Source organism: Lissotriton vulgaris, chromosome 2_1, assembly GCF_964263255.1.
Source record: "Lissotriton vulgaris chromosome 2_1, aLisVul1.2, whole genome shotgun sequence".
Taxonomy (NCBI): Eukaryota; Metazoa; Chordata; class Amphibia; order Caudata; family Salamandridae; genus Lissotriton; species Lissotriton vulgaris.
In genome coordinates, this window is record NC_141687.1 from 1,203,201,024 (window position 1) to 1,203,216,237 (window position 15,214).

Consider the following 15,214-nt stretch of genomic DNA (forward strand, 5'->3'; position numbering starts at 1 on the left):
AACTGACTGTCATGGCTTGGGCCTGGGACATGCTCCACCTTGACATGCAAGTGACCGATTGTCACCAGTGGTTTTACCATTGACCGCAATGATACGGTTTCACTGTATTATTTTGCAATGATTTTCTATTGTTTCTAAAATCCATAACTTCAGTTCTATAGATCTAATTCCGTTAGTTTTGGTGTTGAAATGAAGATAAAAATCTGCAATATTTTTATAAATTGGTTTTGGGTTTCTTTAGAGTCCTGTCAATTACTTATTATTCATGTTTGTACTCTGAAATGCTTAATAAATGTTCCTCTAGTAAAGCCTGACTGCTCTTTGCTACACTACCCGGGCTGAGCTCAGGATTTATTAGTGTGAATCCAAGGACCATTTATTTGGGGGTTTGGGATAGTATTACATGCGGAATCCTAACCAGCCTCACCACGTAATACTTCACTTTCCTACAATAGCCACCTGCTTTGTATACCTAAAGACCTAATTGTGGGAAGAATCAGCATAATTCTACCAGCTAATACTCGATCAAACACTTCACCAGTGGTAAACATTAAGTTGCGTTGTCAAAGTGAACTCACCTGGTAGAATTCCCATGAGGCTTTGCAGAGCCTGCCCCCTAGCAGCCACTTTCTGCTCCTGTGTTCTAACGGGACGGGGCACAGTACGGAGTGCGCCTCCTGGCCAAATTGACTGCTGCAAGAGACGCATGTAAATCACCCAGCGCTGGGTGCAAGTCAGATTCTCCATCTGTACTTCCAGCCACCTAGCGAAGAAAAGAAACAGGTGAGAGAGTTGTGGCCTGCTTATGATTGTCTTGCAGCTATGCTAATGTCATGACCACAGACTCAAGGTAAGACGGCAGAAGAGGGCTACTTTAAGCCTCTGCAAATGTGAAATGGATGTGTGTAAAAAAAGTATGACTTTGCCTGGATCTCTTAGGATCAAAGGTAGAGGAGGGAGCATACAAAATACAGGTGTGGGGGCTTTTGATGTGGTTACTGTGCAGCTGAAAAGAGCCTTCATACTTCTGTTTTGAGTACTTAATTACAACACATTGGGATGGCCATTAATAAACCCCCAACATAAGTGAATCTTGTTGAAATTGGCAGTCATAACTTAAGAGCTGTGTATAAGTTTTAAAAATGGCATAGGATTTACAAAACAGACAAGCATTTTGTCAATTTTTGTACCTTTAGTCTATACAAAATGAGGCTTACCTTCTCTTCATCTGTACTGTAAAGATTTATTTTAGCCCTAGGGCGGCTTGCACAGGGTTGCCTTAGTGTAGCCTCATGTACTTAGTATATTCCTTTCAGGATAGCTTTGTCTGAGACAGCTACTTCTGTAATGACTTTTGAAAACTTGCATTACAACTTTGAGTGCCTCACCTATTCTATATGCTGAAGCTGCTTTTGCTGTATCCCTTCAACATGGGAGCGGGCTTGCACTACTGCTGCTCCTGCCTTACCTGGTCTAGGAACATTGAATATGAATACTGTTGCTGCCTTTGTCCTCTACCTGTTTGGTGTGTCTGAAGAAAGCATGCAAAGCTGCTGCCCGTGGTTTCTCGGGTTTCAGTCTGTGTGGGAAGCTTACAGGGCAGTTGTCTGTGAACGACATAGTGTGTGTAGCCTGTAGTATTGCTTCTCATCCCCTTTTAAGTAATGTACGTTTATACACCTGTTGCCCGTGCTATACTTGTTTTTGGGGGTGTGAGGGCAGCATGCATGCCCTGCTCAACATGGCTTGTGTTTTTGTGTTTTTAGAAGCATGCACTATGGAGTACTTGCTTTTTGAGTGCAAGGGAATGGTATACTGTGGCTACAGCTCAATGGAAACATGTTACTCACTATGGCAACTATAGTGCACTTACTGACGGGCTGAGTGTAGAATATACCCCTCTGCTGCAGGGTGTTTCAGCAAACAAGAGCTGGGACTCTGCTTTTTAGCAGCCTATTCCTGCTTGCAAACAGACAGCCATGTTAAGCACACAAAGGGATAAGTACAAACAACCATTGGAAGCACTGTGCAGAGATGATGCCCTGTACTATAAAAAAGAGTCGACTGTCCTGCAGCATTTCATTGGAGGAAAAGTAAATCCGGATGGATTGGACTCATTGTACTGAAACCAGGCGAGGCTTGCTTTGGTTCCCCGAAAGACCGAAATAGAAAAGAACCACCATACTACGTTCGGGTGGTTCAAAAGCTATTAAAATCAGACTAAATTAAGAAATCACATGGGTACATACAAGGGGGGCACCTCATACTGTGCCACTGCCTTTACAAAACGGAGAACAAAGACAAGTTCACATTACGCACCCTGAATTAGCAGAAGATGCCCCCACAATGAAGACTATAAAGTTGTAATATTTATCTAACTGTCTTATGTAGAACTCCTGAATCAGTGGGTATTGGGATGCCCTGGATAGAACTCGAGTATTAAACACTGCCATAATAACACATTTGAATTCAGCTTGGAACTTCAACAATGTTTTGAGTGGTTGTAAGCAAAAGAGGCATAGAGTAACAGTAGAGGAATTCTGAACTAAAGGTAAATTGCAGAGAAATAGCGAGATGCAACAGTGGAAACAACTGAGAAAGCATCAACATTCTTGAAATCTTTAGTAAAGTTGGGGCAGACAAAACAACCATTTGCAATGCAATAGGTCTCGCATTTGTGAGAGTGAGAGTTATTCGTGTTGTAAATGATAATGTCTTTTACCCATATGTTTTGGTTTGGAGTGGATGTATGTGGTGTGGAGTAGAAATATGTGGGTTGGATTGTAATTGTTAGTTGTGGAATTGTGTGTTGTGGATTGGTTTGTGTAGTAGAATTATGTGGCATGGTGTGCAGTGGGATTATGTGGATAGTAATTATGTGTTATTGAGTCTACTGGAATTATGTGGAGTGGGATTGTGTGTTATGGAGTGTAATTAAGTGGAATGATATTTTGTGGCTTGATGTGGATTTCTGTGTTTTGAATTGGATATATGAGGTGTGTTGTGCAATTGTGGTGTTGAATTATGGGTTTGTATTTGAATTATGGAATGGAAATGATTGTATGGAAGTGTGTGCCGTTTAGTGTAATTATGCTGATTAAAATTAGTTGTATCAAATAAGGGGTTTTGTCCTACGGGGCCAGGCTGGACTATATATGTTTTAGAAAATACAAATGTGCCTGGTCTCGGGTTTGATGCTGTTTTTTATTTTGCAGCGGATCAGAAGCTTCTAACTAATCGTAAAGCTTCCATGATTTATTTAATCTTTTCACAATGTTTTTTGTTGAACAGAAAATGTTTCTGGCATTCAGTGAAAAACAATTATACTGAAATTAAACAACATTTCAAATGCAACGTAAACAAAATGCTCATTTTAAACAATGTAAAGAAAAACAAGTTGATAGGGTACACCAGAATAATTTATCACAGTCCTATTGGCTGAATTTCTTTTAGCTATTTAGGACTGAGGTCACAATAGGCTTTTTATTTATTAAACTCAAGTCCCACAGCCTGGGACAAATATTTAACGCCTTTGGCGAGAAGAAGGGATGAATCCTTTAGGAAAGCCGACGCGTTTCCAAACCCGGTCCTTGAGTTTGCGGGTTTTTCCTCAGGGCTACCTGGGTACATTTGTGTTCCAGCGCTTCGGTTTCTTCAATTTTCAGGGGAGAATGGTTTTCAGACTTGAAAGTAGGCTTGTGATGCAGTTCGATTTCACTGAATCATCTGTCTTGGATTTGGCACCGCTTTATAAGATGCCGTCTTGTTAATGGCGGTGCATCTCCATTGTTTAAGAAGTTAATTTCTTTATGTAATCTTCTGTGAAAGAAAGTGTTTCTTCCTCAGACATTATTTACGGACTGTGGTGTGCAGCCCGTGTCGAACTTACTCTGCAATAATTACAAAAAGGGCTGATTTGGTGCCCAACCCACGCGGGGGTTGCCCGCTCGTTAACTGTATCAAATAAGGGGTTTTGTCCTACGGGGCCAGGCTGGACTATATACGTTTTAGATAATACAAATGTGCCTGGTCTCGGGTTTGATGCTGTTTTTTATTTTGCAGCGGATCAGAAGCTTCTAACTAATCGTAAAGCTTCTATGATTTATTTAATCTTTTCACAATGTTTTTTGTTGAACAGATACGAGGTTTAAACACAAACTTTAACAGAAAATGTTTCTGGCATTCAGTGAAAAACAATTATACTGAAATTGAACAACATTTCAAATGCAACGTAAACAAAATGCTCATTTTAAACAATGTAAAGAAAAACAAGTTGATAGGGTACACCAGAATAATTTATCACAGTCCTATTGGCTGATTTTCTTTTAGCTATTTAGGACTGAGGCCACCATAGGCTTTTTATTTATTAAACTCAAGTCCCACAGCTTTCCCAGAAGATTACATAAAGAAATTAACTTCTTAAACAATGGAGATGCACCGCCATTAACAAGACGGCATCTTATAAAGCGGTGCCAAATCCAAGACAGATGATTCAGTGAAATCGAACTGCATCACAAGCCTACTTTCAAGTCTGAAAACCATTCTCCCCATAAAATTGAAGAAACCGAAGCGCTGGAACACAAAGGTACCCAGGTAGCCCTGAGGAAAAACCCGCAAACTCAAGGACCTGGTTTGGAAACGCATCGGCTTTCCTAAAGGATTCATTCCTTCTTCTCGCCAAAGGCGTTAAATATTTGTCCCAGGCTGTGGGACTTGAGTTTAATAAATAAAAAGCCTATGGTGACCTCAGTCCTAAATAGCTAAAAGAAATTCAGCCAATAGGACTGTGATAAATTATTCTGGTGTACCCTATCAACTTGTTTTTCTTTACATTGTTTAAAATGAGCATTTTGTTTACGTTGCATTTGAAATGTTGTTTAATTTCAGTATAATTGTTTTTCACTGAATGCCAGAAACATTTTCTGTTAAAATTTGTGTTTAAACCTCGTATCTGTTCAACAAAAAACATTGTGAAAAGATTAAATAAATCATGGAAGCTTTACGATTAGTTAGAAGCTTCTGATCCGCTGCAAAATAAAAAAACAGCATCAAACCCGAGACCAGGCACATTTGTATTTTCTAAAACGTATATAGTCCAGCCTGGCCCCGTAGGACAAAACCCTTTATTTGATACAGTTAACGAGCGGGCAACCCCCGCGTGGGTTGGCCACCAAATCAGCCCTTTTTGTAATTATTGCAGAGTAAGTTCGACACGGGCTGCACACCACAGTCCGTAAATAATGTCTGAGGAAGAAACACTTTCTTTCACAGAAGATTACATAAAGAAATTAACTTCTTAAACAATGGAGATGCACTGCCATTAACACGACGGCATCTTATAAAGCGGTGCCAAATCCAAGACAGATGATTCAGTGAAATCGAACTGCATCACAAGCCTACTTTCAAGTCTGAAAACCATTCTCCCCTGAAAATTGAAGAAACCGAAGCGCTGGAACACAAAGGTACCCAGGTAGCCCTGAGGAAAAACCCGCAAACTCAAGGACCGGGTTTGGAAACGCGTCGGCTTTCCTAAAGGATTCATCCCTTCTTCTCGCCAAAGGCGTTAAATATTTGTCTCAGGCTGTGGGACTTGAGTTTAATAAATAAAAAGCCTATGGTGACCTCAGTCCTAAATAGCTAAAAGAAATTCAGCCAATAGGACTGTGTAAAATAATTCTGGTGTACCCTATCAACTTGTTTTCCTTTACATTGTTTAAAATGAGCATTTTGTTTACGTTGCATTTGAAATGTTGTTTAATTTCAGTATAATTGTTTTTCACTGAATGCCAGAAACATTTTCTGTTAAAGTTTGTGTTTAAACCTCGTATCTGTTCACCAAAAAACATTGTGAAAAGATTAAATAAATCATGGAAGCTTTACGATTAGTTAGAAGCTTTTGATCCGCTGCAAAATAAAAAACAGCATCAAACCCGAGACCAGGCACATTTGTATTTTCTGAAACGTATATAGTCCAGCCTGGCCCCGTAGGACAAAACCCCTTATTTGATACAGTTAACGAGCGGGCAACCCCCGCGTGGGTTGGGCACCAAATCAGCCCTTTTTGTAATTATTGCAGAGTAAGTTCGACACGGGCTGCACACCACAGTCCGTAAATAATGTCTGAGGAAGAAACACTTTCTTTCACAGAAGATTACATAAAGAAATTAACTTCTTAAACAATGGAGATGCACCGCCATTAACAAGACGGCATCTTATAAAGCGGTGCCAAATCCAAGACAGATGATTCAGTGAAATCGAACTGCATCACAAGCCTACTTTCAAGTCTGAAAACCATTCTCCCCTGAAAATTGAAGAAACCGAAGCGCTGGAACACAAAGGTACCCAGGTAGCCCTGAGGAAAAACCTGCAAACTCAAGGACCGGGTTTGGAAACGCGTCGGCTTTCCTAAAGGATTCATCCCTTCTTCTCGCCAAAGGCGTTAAATATTTGTCCCAGGCTGTGGGACTTGAGTTTAATAAATAAAAAGCCTATGGTGACCTCAGTCCTAAATAGCTAAAAGAAATTCAGCCAATAGGACTGTGATAAATTATTCTGGTGTACCCTATCAACTTGTTTTTCTTTACATTGTTTAAAATTAGCATTTTGTTTACGTTGCATTTGAAATGTTGTTTAATTTCAGTATAATTGTTTTTCACTGAATGCCAGAAACATTTTCTGTTAAAGTTTGTGTTTAAACCTCGTATCTGTTCAACAAAAAACATTGTGAAAAGATTAAATAAATCATGGAAGCTTTACGATTAGTTAGAAGCTTCTGATCAGCTGCAAAATAAAAAACAGCATCAAACCCGAGACCAGGCACATTTGTATTTTCTAAAACGTATATAGTCCAGCCTGGCCCCGTAGGACAAAACCCCTTATTTGATACAGTTAACGAGCGGGCAACCCCCGCGTGGGTTGGGCACCAAATGAGCCCTTTTTGTAATTATTGCAGAGTAAGTTCGTCACGGGCTGCACACCACAGTCCGTAAATAATGTCTGAGGAAGAAACACTTTCTTTCACAGAAGATTACATAAAGAAATTAACTTCTTAAACAATGGAGATGCACCGCCATTAACAAGACGGCATCTTATAAAGCGGTGCCAAATCCAAGACAGATGATTCAGTGAAATCGAACTGCATCACAAGCCTACTTTCAAGTCTGAAAACCATTCTCCCCTGAAAATTGAAGAAACCGAAGCGCTGGAACACAAAGGTACCCAGGTAGCCCTGAGAAAAAACCCGCAAACTCAAGGACCGGGTTTGGAAACGCGTTGGCTTTCCTAAAGGATTCATCCCTTCTTCTCGCCAAAGGCGTTAAATATTTGTCCCAGGCTGTGGGACTTGAGTTTAATAAATAAAAAGCCTATGGTGACCTCAGTCCTAAATAGCTAAAAGAAATTCAGCCATTAGGACTGTGATAAATTATTCGGGTGTACCCTATCAACTTGTTTTTCTTTACATTGTTTAAAATGAGCATTTTGTTTACGTTGCATTTGAAATGTTGTATAATTTCAGTATAATTGTTTTTCACTGAATGCCAGAAACATTTTCTGTTAAAGTTTGTGTTTAAACCTCGTATCTGTTCAACAAAAAACATTGTGAAAAGATTAAATAAATCATGGAAGCTTTACGATTAGTTAGAAGCTTCTGATCCGCTGCAAAATAAAAAACAGCATCAAACCCGAGACCAGGCACATTTGTATTTTCTAAAACGTATATAGTCCAGCCTGGCCCCGTAGGACAAAACCCCTTATTTGATACAGTTAACGAGCGGGCAACCCCCGCGTGGGTTGGCCACCAAATCAGCCCTTTTTGTAATTATTGCAGAGTAAGTTCGACACGGGCTGCACACCACAGTCCGTAAATAATGTCTGAGGAAGAAACACTTTCTTTCACAGAAGATTACATAAAGAAATTAACTTCTTAAACAATGGAGATGCACCGCCATTAACAAGACGGCATCTTATAAAGCGGTGCCAAATCCAAGACAGATGATTCAGTGAAATCGAACTGCATCACAAGCCTACTTTCAAGTCTGAAAACCATTCTCCCCTGAGAATTGAAGAAACCGAAGCGCTGGAACACAAAGGTACCCAGGTAGCCCTGAGGAAAAACCCGCAAACTCAAGGACCGGGTTTGGAAACGCGTCGGCTTTCCTAAAGGATTCATCCCTTCTTCTCGCCAAAGGCGTTAAATATTTGGCCCAGGCTGTGGGACTTGAGTTTAATAAATAAAAAGCCTATGGTGACCTCAGTCCTAAATGGCTAAAAGAAATTCAGCCAATAGGACTGTGATAAATTATTCTGGTGTACCCTATCAACTTGTTTTCCTTTACATTGTTTAAAATGAGCATTTTGTTTACGTTGCATTTGAAATGTTCTTTAATTTCAGTATAATTGTTTTTCACTGAATGCCAGAAACATTTTCTGTTAAAGTTTGTGTTTAAACCTCGTATCTGTTCAACAAAAAACATTGTGAAAAGATTAAATAAATCATGGAAGCTTTACGATTAGTTAGAAGCTTCTGATCCGCTGCAAAATAAAAAACAGCATCAAACCCGAGACCAGGCACATTTGTATTTTCTAAAACGTATATAGTCCAGCCTGGCCCCGTAGGACAAAACCCCTTATTTGATACAGTTAACGAGCGGGCAACCCCCGCGTGGGTTGGGCACCAAATCAGCCCTTTTTGTAATTATTGCAGAGTAAGTTCGACACGGGCTGCACACCACAGTCCGTAAATAATGTCTGAGGAAGAAACACTTTCTTTCACAGAAGATTACATAAAGAAATTAACTTCTTAAACAATGGAGATGCACCGCCATTAACAAGAGGGCATCTTATAAAGCGGTGCCAAATCCAAGACAGATGATTCAGTGAAATCGAACTGCATCACAAGCCTACTTTCAAGTCTGAAAACCATTCTCCCCTGAAAATTGAAGAAACCGAAGCGCTGGAACACAAAGGTACCCAGGTAGCCCTGAGGAAAAACCTGCAAACTCAAGGACCGGGTTTGGAAACGCGTCGGCTTTCCTAAAGGATTCATCCCTTCTTCTCGCCAAAGGCGTTAAATATTTGTCCCAGGCTGTGGGACTTGAGTTTAATAAATAAAAAGCCTATGGTGACCTCAGTCCTAAATAGCTAAAAGAAATTCAGCCAATAGGACTGTGTAAAATTATTCTGGTGTACCCTATCAACTTGTTTTCCTTTACATTGTTTAAAATGAGCATTTTGTTTACGTTGCATTTGAAATGTTGTTTAATTTCAGTATAATTGTTTTTCACTGAATGCCAGAAACATTTTCTGTTAAAGTTTGTGTTTAAACCTCGTATCTGTTCAACAAAAAACATTGTGAAAAGATTAAATAAATCATGGAAGCTTTACGATTAGTTAGAAGCTTCTGATCAGCTGCAAAATAAAAAACAGCATCAAACCCGAGACCAGGCACATTTGTATTTTCTAAAACGTATATAGTCCAGCCTGGCCCCGTAGGACAAAACCCCTTATTTGATACAGTTAACGAGCGGGCAACCCCCGCGTGGGTTGGGCACCAAATGAGCCCTTTTTGTAATTATTGCAGAGTAAGTTCGACACGGGCTGCACACCACAGTCCGTAAATAATGTCTGAGGAAGAAACACTTTCTTTCACAGAAGATTACATAAAGAAATTAACTTCTTAAACAATGGAGATGCACCGCCATTAACAAGACGGCATCTTATAAAGCGGTGCCAAATCCAAGACAGATGATTCAGTGAAATCGAACTGCATCACAAGCCTACTTTCAAGTCTGAAAACCATTCTCCCCTGAAAATTGAAGAAACCGAAGCGCTGGAACACAAAGGTACCCAGGTAGCCCTGAGGAAAAACCCGCAAACTCAAGGACCGGGTTTGGAAACGCGTCGGCTTTCCTAAAGGATTCATCCCTTCTTCTCGCCAAAGGCGTTAAATATTTGGCCCAGGCTGTGGGACTTGAGTTTAATAAATAAAAAGCCTATGGTGACCTCAGTCCTAAATGGCTAAAAGAAATTCAGCCAATAGGACTGTGTAAAATTATTCTGGTGTACCCTATCAACTTGTTTTCCTTTACATTGTTTAAAATGAGCATTTTGTTTACGTTGCATTTGAAATGTTCTTTAATTTCAGTATAATTGTTTTTCACTGAATGCCAGAAACATTTTCTGTTAAAGTTTGTGTTTAAACCTCGTATCTGTTCAACAAAAAACATTGTGAAAAGATTAAATAAATCATGGAAGCTTTACGATTAGTTAGAAGCTTCTGATCCGCTGCAAAATAAAAAACAGCATCAAACCCGAGACCAGGCACATTTGTATTTTCTAAAACGTATATAGTCCAGCCTGGCCCCGTAGGACAAAACCCCTTATTTGATACAGTTAACGAGCGGGCAACCCCCGCGTGGGTTGGGCACCAAATCAGCCCTTTTTGTAATTATTGCAGAGTAAGTTCGACACGGGCTGCACACCACAGTCCGTAAATAATGTCTGAGGAAGAAACACTTTCTTTCACAGAAGATTACATAAAGAAATTAACTTCTTAAACAATGGAGATGCACCGCCATTAAGAAGAGGGCATCTTATAAAGCGGTGCCAAATCCAAGACAGATGATTCAGTGAAATCGAACTGCATCACAAGCCTACTTTCAAGTCTGAAAACCATTCTCCCCTGAAAATTGAAGAAACCGAAGCGCTGGAACACAAAGGTACCCAGGTAGCCCTGAGGAAAAACCTGCAAACTCAAGGACCGGGTTTGGAAACGCGTCGGCTTTCCTAAAGGATTCATCCCTTCTTCTCGCCAAAGGCGTTAAATATTTGTCCCAGGCTGTGGGACTTGAGTTTAATAAATAAAAAGCCTATGGTGACCTCAGTCCTAAATAGCTAAAAGAAATTCAGCCAATAGGACTGTGTAAAATTATTCTGGTGTACCCTATCAACTTGTTTTCCTTTACATTGTTTAAAATGAGCATTTTGTTTACGTTGCATTTGAAATGTTGTTTAATTTCAGTATAATTGTTTTTCACTGAATGCCAGAAACATTTTCTGTTAAAGTTTGTGTTTAAACCTCGTATCTGTTCAACAAAAAACATTGTGAAAAGATTAAATAAATCATGGAAGCTTTACGATTAGTTAGAAGCTTCTGATCAGCTGCAAAATAAAAAACAGCATCAAACCCGAGACCAGGCACATTTGTATTTTCTAAAACGTATATAGTCCAGCCTGGCCCCGTAGGACAAAACCCCTTATTTGATACAGTTAACGAGCGGGCAACCCCCGCGTGGGTTGGGCACCAAATGAGCCCTTTTTGTAATTATTGCAGAGTAAGTTCGACACGGGCTGCACACCACAGTCCGTAAATAATGTCTGAGGAAGAAACACTTTCTTTCACAGAAGATTACATAAAGAAATTAACTTCTTAAACAATGGAGATGCACCGCCATTAACAAGACGGCATCTTATAAAGCGGTGCCAAATCCAAGACAGATGATTCAGTGAAATCGAACTGCATCACAAGCCTACTTTCAAGTCTGAAAACCATTCTCCCCTGAAAATTGAAGAAACCGAAGCGCTGGAACACAAAGGTACCCAGGTAGCCCTGAGAAAAAACCCGCAAACTCAAGGACCGGGTTTGGAAACGTGTCGGCTTTCCTAAAGGATTCATCCCTTCTTCTCGCCAAAGGCGTTAAATATTTGTCCCAGGCTGTGGGACTTGAGTTTAATAAATAAAAAGCCTATGGTGACCTCAGTCCTAAATAGCTAAAAGAAATTCAGCCATTAGGACTGTGATAAATTATTCTGGTGTACCCTATCAACTTGTTTTTCTTTACATTGTTTAAAATGAGCATTTTGTTTACGTTGCATTTGAAATGTTGTTTAATTTCAGTATAATTGTTTTTCACTGAATGCCAGAAACATTTTCTGTTAAAGTTTGTGTTTAAACCTTGTATCTGTTCAACAAAAAACATTGTGAAAAGATTAAATAAATCATGGAAGATTTACGATTAGTTAGAAGCTTCTGATCCGCTGCAAAATAAAAAACAGCATCAAACCCGAGACCAGGCACATTTGTATTTTCTAAAACGTATATAGTCCAGCCTGGCCCCGTAGGACAAAACCCCTTATTTGATACAGTTAACGAGCGGGCAACCCCCGCGTTGGTTGGCCACCAAATCAGCCCTTTTTGTAATTATTGCAGAGTAAGTTCGACACGGGCTGCACACCACAGTCCGTAAATAATGTCTGAGGAAGAAACACTTTCTTTCACAGAAGATTACATAAAGAAATTAACTTCTTAAACAATGGAGATGCACCGCCATTAACAAGACGGCATCTTATAAAGCGGTGCCAAATCCAAGACAGATGATTCAGTGAAATCGAACTGCATCACAAGCCTACTTTCAAGTCTGAAAACCATTCTCCCCTGAGAATTGAAGAAACCGAAGCGCTGGAACACAAAGGTACCCAGGTAGCCCTGAGGAAAAACCCGCAAACTCAAGGACCGGGTTTGGAAACGCGTCGGCTTTCCTAAAGGATTCATCCCTTCTTCTCGCCAAAGGCGTTAAATATTTGGCCCAGGCTGTGGGACTTGAGTTTAATAAATAAAAAGCCTATGGTGACCTCAGTCCTAAATAGCTAAAAGAAATTCAGCCAATAGGACTGTGATAAATTATTCTGGTGTACCCTATCAACTTGTTTTTCTTTATATTGTTTAAAATGAGCACTTTGTTTACGTTGCATTTGAAATGTTGTTTAATTTCAGTATAATTGTTTTTCACTGAATGCCAGAAACATTTTCTGTTAAAGTTTGTGATTAAACCTCGTATCTGTTCAACAAAAAACATTGTGAAAAGATTAAATAAATCATGGAAGCTTTACGATTAGTTAGAAGCTTCTGATCCGCTGCAAAATAAAAACAGCATCAAACCCGAGACCAGGCACATTTGTATTTTCTAAAACGTATATAGTCCAGCCTGGCCCCGTAGGACAAAACCCCTTATTTGATACAGTTAACGAGCGGGCAACCCCCGCGTGGGTTGGGCACCAAATCAGCCCTTTTTGTAATTATTGCAGAGTAAGTTCGACACGGGCTGCACACCACAGTCCGTAAATAATGTCTGAGGAAGAAACACTTTCTTTCACAGAAGATTACATAAAGAAATTAACTTCTTAAACAATGGAGATGCACCGCCATTAACAAGACGGCATCTTATAAAGCGGTGCCAAATCCAAGACAGATGATTCAGTGAAATCGAACTGCATCACAAGCCTACTTTCAAGTCTGAAAACCATTCTCCCCTGAAAATTGAAGAAACCGAAGCGCTGGAACACAAAGGTACCCAGGTAGCCCTGAGGAAAAACCAGCAAACTCAAGGACCGGGTTTGGAAACGCGTCGGCTTTCCTAAAGGATTCATCCCTTCTTCTCGCCAAAGGCGTTAAATATTTGTCCCAGGCTGTGGAACTTGAGTTTAATAAATAAAAAGCCTATGGTGACCTCAGTCCTAAATAGCTAAAAGAAATTCAGCCAATAGGACTGTGATAAATTATTCTGGTGTACCCTATCAACTTGTTTTTCTTTACATTGTTTAAAATGAGCATTTTGTTTACGTTGCATTTGAAATGTTGTTTAATTTCAGTATAATTGTTTTTCACTGAATGCCAGAAACATTTTCTGTTAAAGTTTGTGTTTAAACCTCGTATCTGTTCAACAAAAAACATTGTGAAAAGATTAAATAAATCATGGAAGCTTTACGATTAGTTAGAAGCTCTGATCCGCTGCAAAATAAAAAACAGCATCAAACCCGAGACCAGGCACATTTGTATTTTCTAAAACGATTAAAATTAGTTGGCATAGTGTGGAGTGTATTTGTGTGGATTGTTACCAAGTATGAAAATGAAGAAACAATTACAAAGAAAGGCGTTCTTTCATTGTGCACACATTCACAAAAAAAACTAAAAACATGTTGCTTCCACTAAAAAATTTCAGATAGGCACAACTAATATCTGTGAGATATGGGAGACTGAGAAGGCTCTTCACATTCTGCGAGGTGGAGGAAGGGGCATACATTGCATTACACCACTGTGTACATTGAAACTTAAACCTCAATGAAAAGTTGAAAAGCGCATGAAAGAGGTTTTTTGGGAGGCTAGAGCCTATAATTATTTTCCTGTTTCTTCGTTAATGCTGGTTGATTGTGAAACTGGATGTGCTGCTTTATCGCAAGGTTATACAGTTTCCTCACAACCATTGAAAGTGCATGGATGTTGGCGATCTGTTTTTTCACTGCATAGGTATTTGAGAGTTTAACTCTTATCACTTCAGAGATACTAGCTTGACATTTTTACACTACTGCAGGCATTGGTGGCTTCAGCGACAGATCCTGGGTACATCTCTGTAGAATGAAAGAGCTCCATGTGTCAGTTACCCAGCACTGGCTCCCATTTTATTCACCCTAAAACCCACGCCATTCGGCCTCAGACACTGTAAACAGGTGGTGTCTGCCAGCCATGCACTCAGATCTGAACCCTTGTACTGGACCTAACATAGTATAATATGAGAGCATGAAACCAACACTATCACTGCCAAATACGCTGTTAGGTGAGGGAAGGAGACGGGATGACCACAACTATAATGGCTTTGGTTTTAAGTGTATTCCACGTAAGGGCTATTTTGCAGGTATGTGGGCGAATGGGTGACTGTGTCTCTGTGGAGGTGAATGTGTTTGTATGGGGGTCTTTTGTGGGAGCAATATGGTAAATAAATGAGAAAAGTGGAAATGTGTGAAACAAAATTTCTAAGCCTGATTATGAACATGCATTCAAGAATGAGTGATGATACAAATCTTAGGATACAATAAGAATTATTTAGTGATGAACTGAAGATTACTGAATAATACGGCAAATGTACTTAGGATTGAGAATGGTGTAAATTGGTAGATATAAGGCTCCGAATTTTTGACACATTGTGGGCATTCTTGGAACAATTGTCACCCTCCTGTATTATAACTGCACTAGAATTAGGTTATTAATTCTTTATAATAATGTGGTGTAAGTCTTGCACTGATATAACATTGTTCATTCTTGCTATTTTAGATCATTATAACAACTTCTTCTATTGGAGCCTTCAGCTTGTAACATTGTTGTAACTTGTAACATCCATCCATGTATTCACACATTCAGCCACCATCCATTCATTAACTCAAT

General features: G+C 39.6%; 1 protein-coding gene across 1 annotated transcript in view; it reads right to left on the reverse strand.

The window, feature by feature from the left end:
- Positions 1-15,214, reverse strand: part of SNX19 (sorting nexin 19) — a 238,927-nt gene that overhangs the window by 42,006 nt on the left and 181,707 nt on the right. Inside the window, exon 9 of the mRNA XM_086956928.1 lies at positions 579-763. Within this exon, the coding sequence (XP_086813054.1) occupies positions 579-763 (185 nt within the window). The remainder of the gene's footprint in view (positions 1-578; positions 764-15,214) is intronic.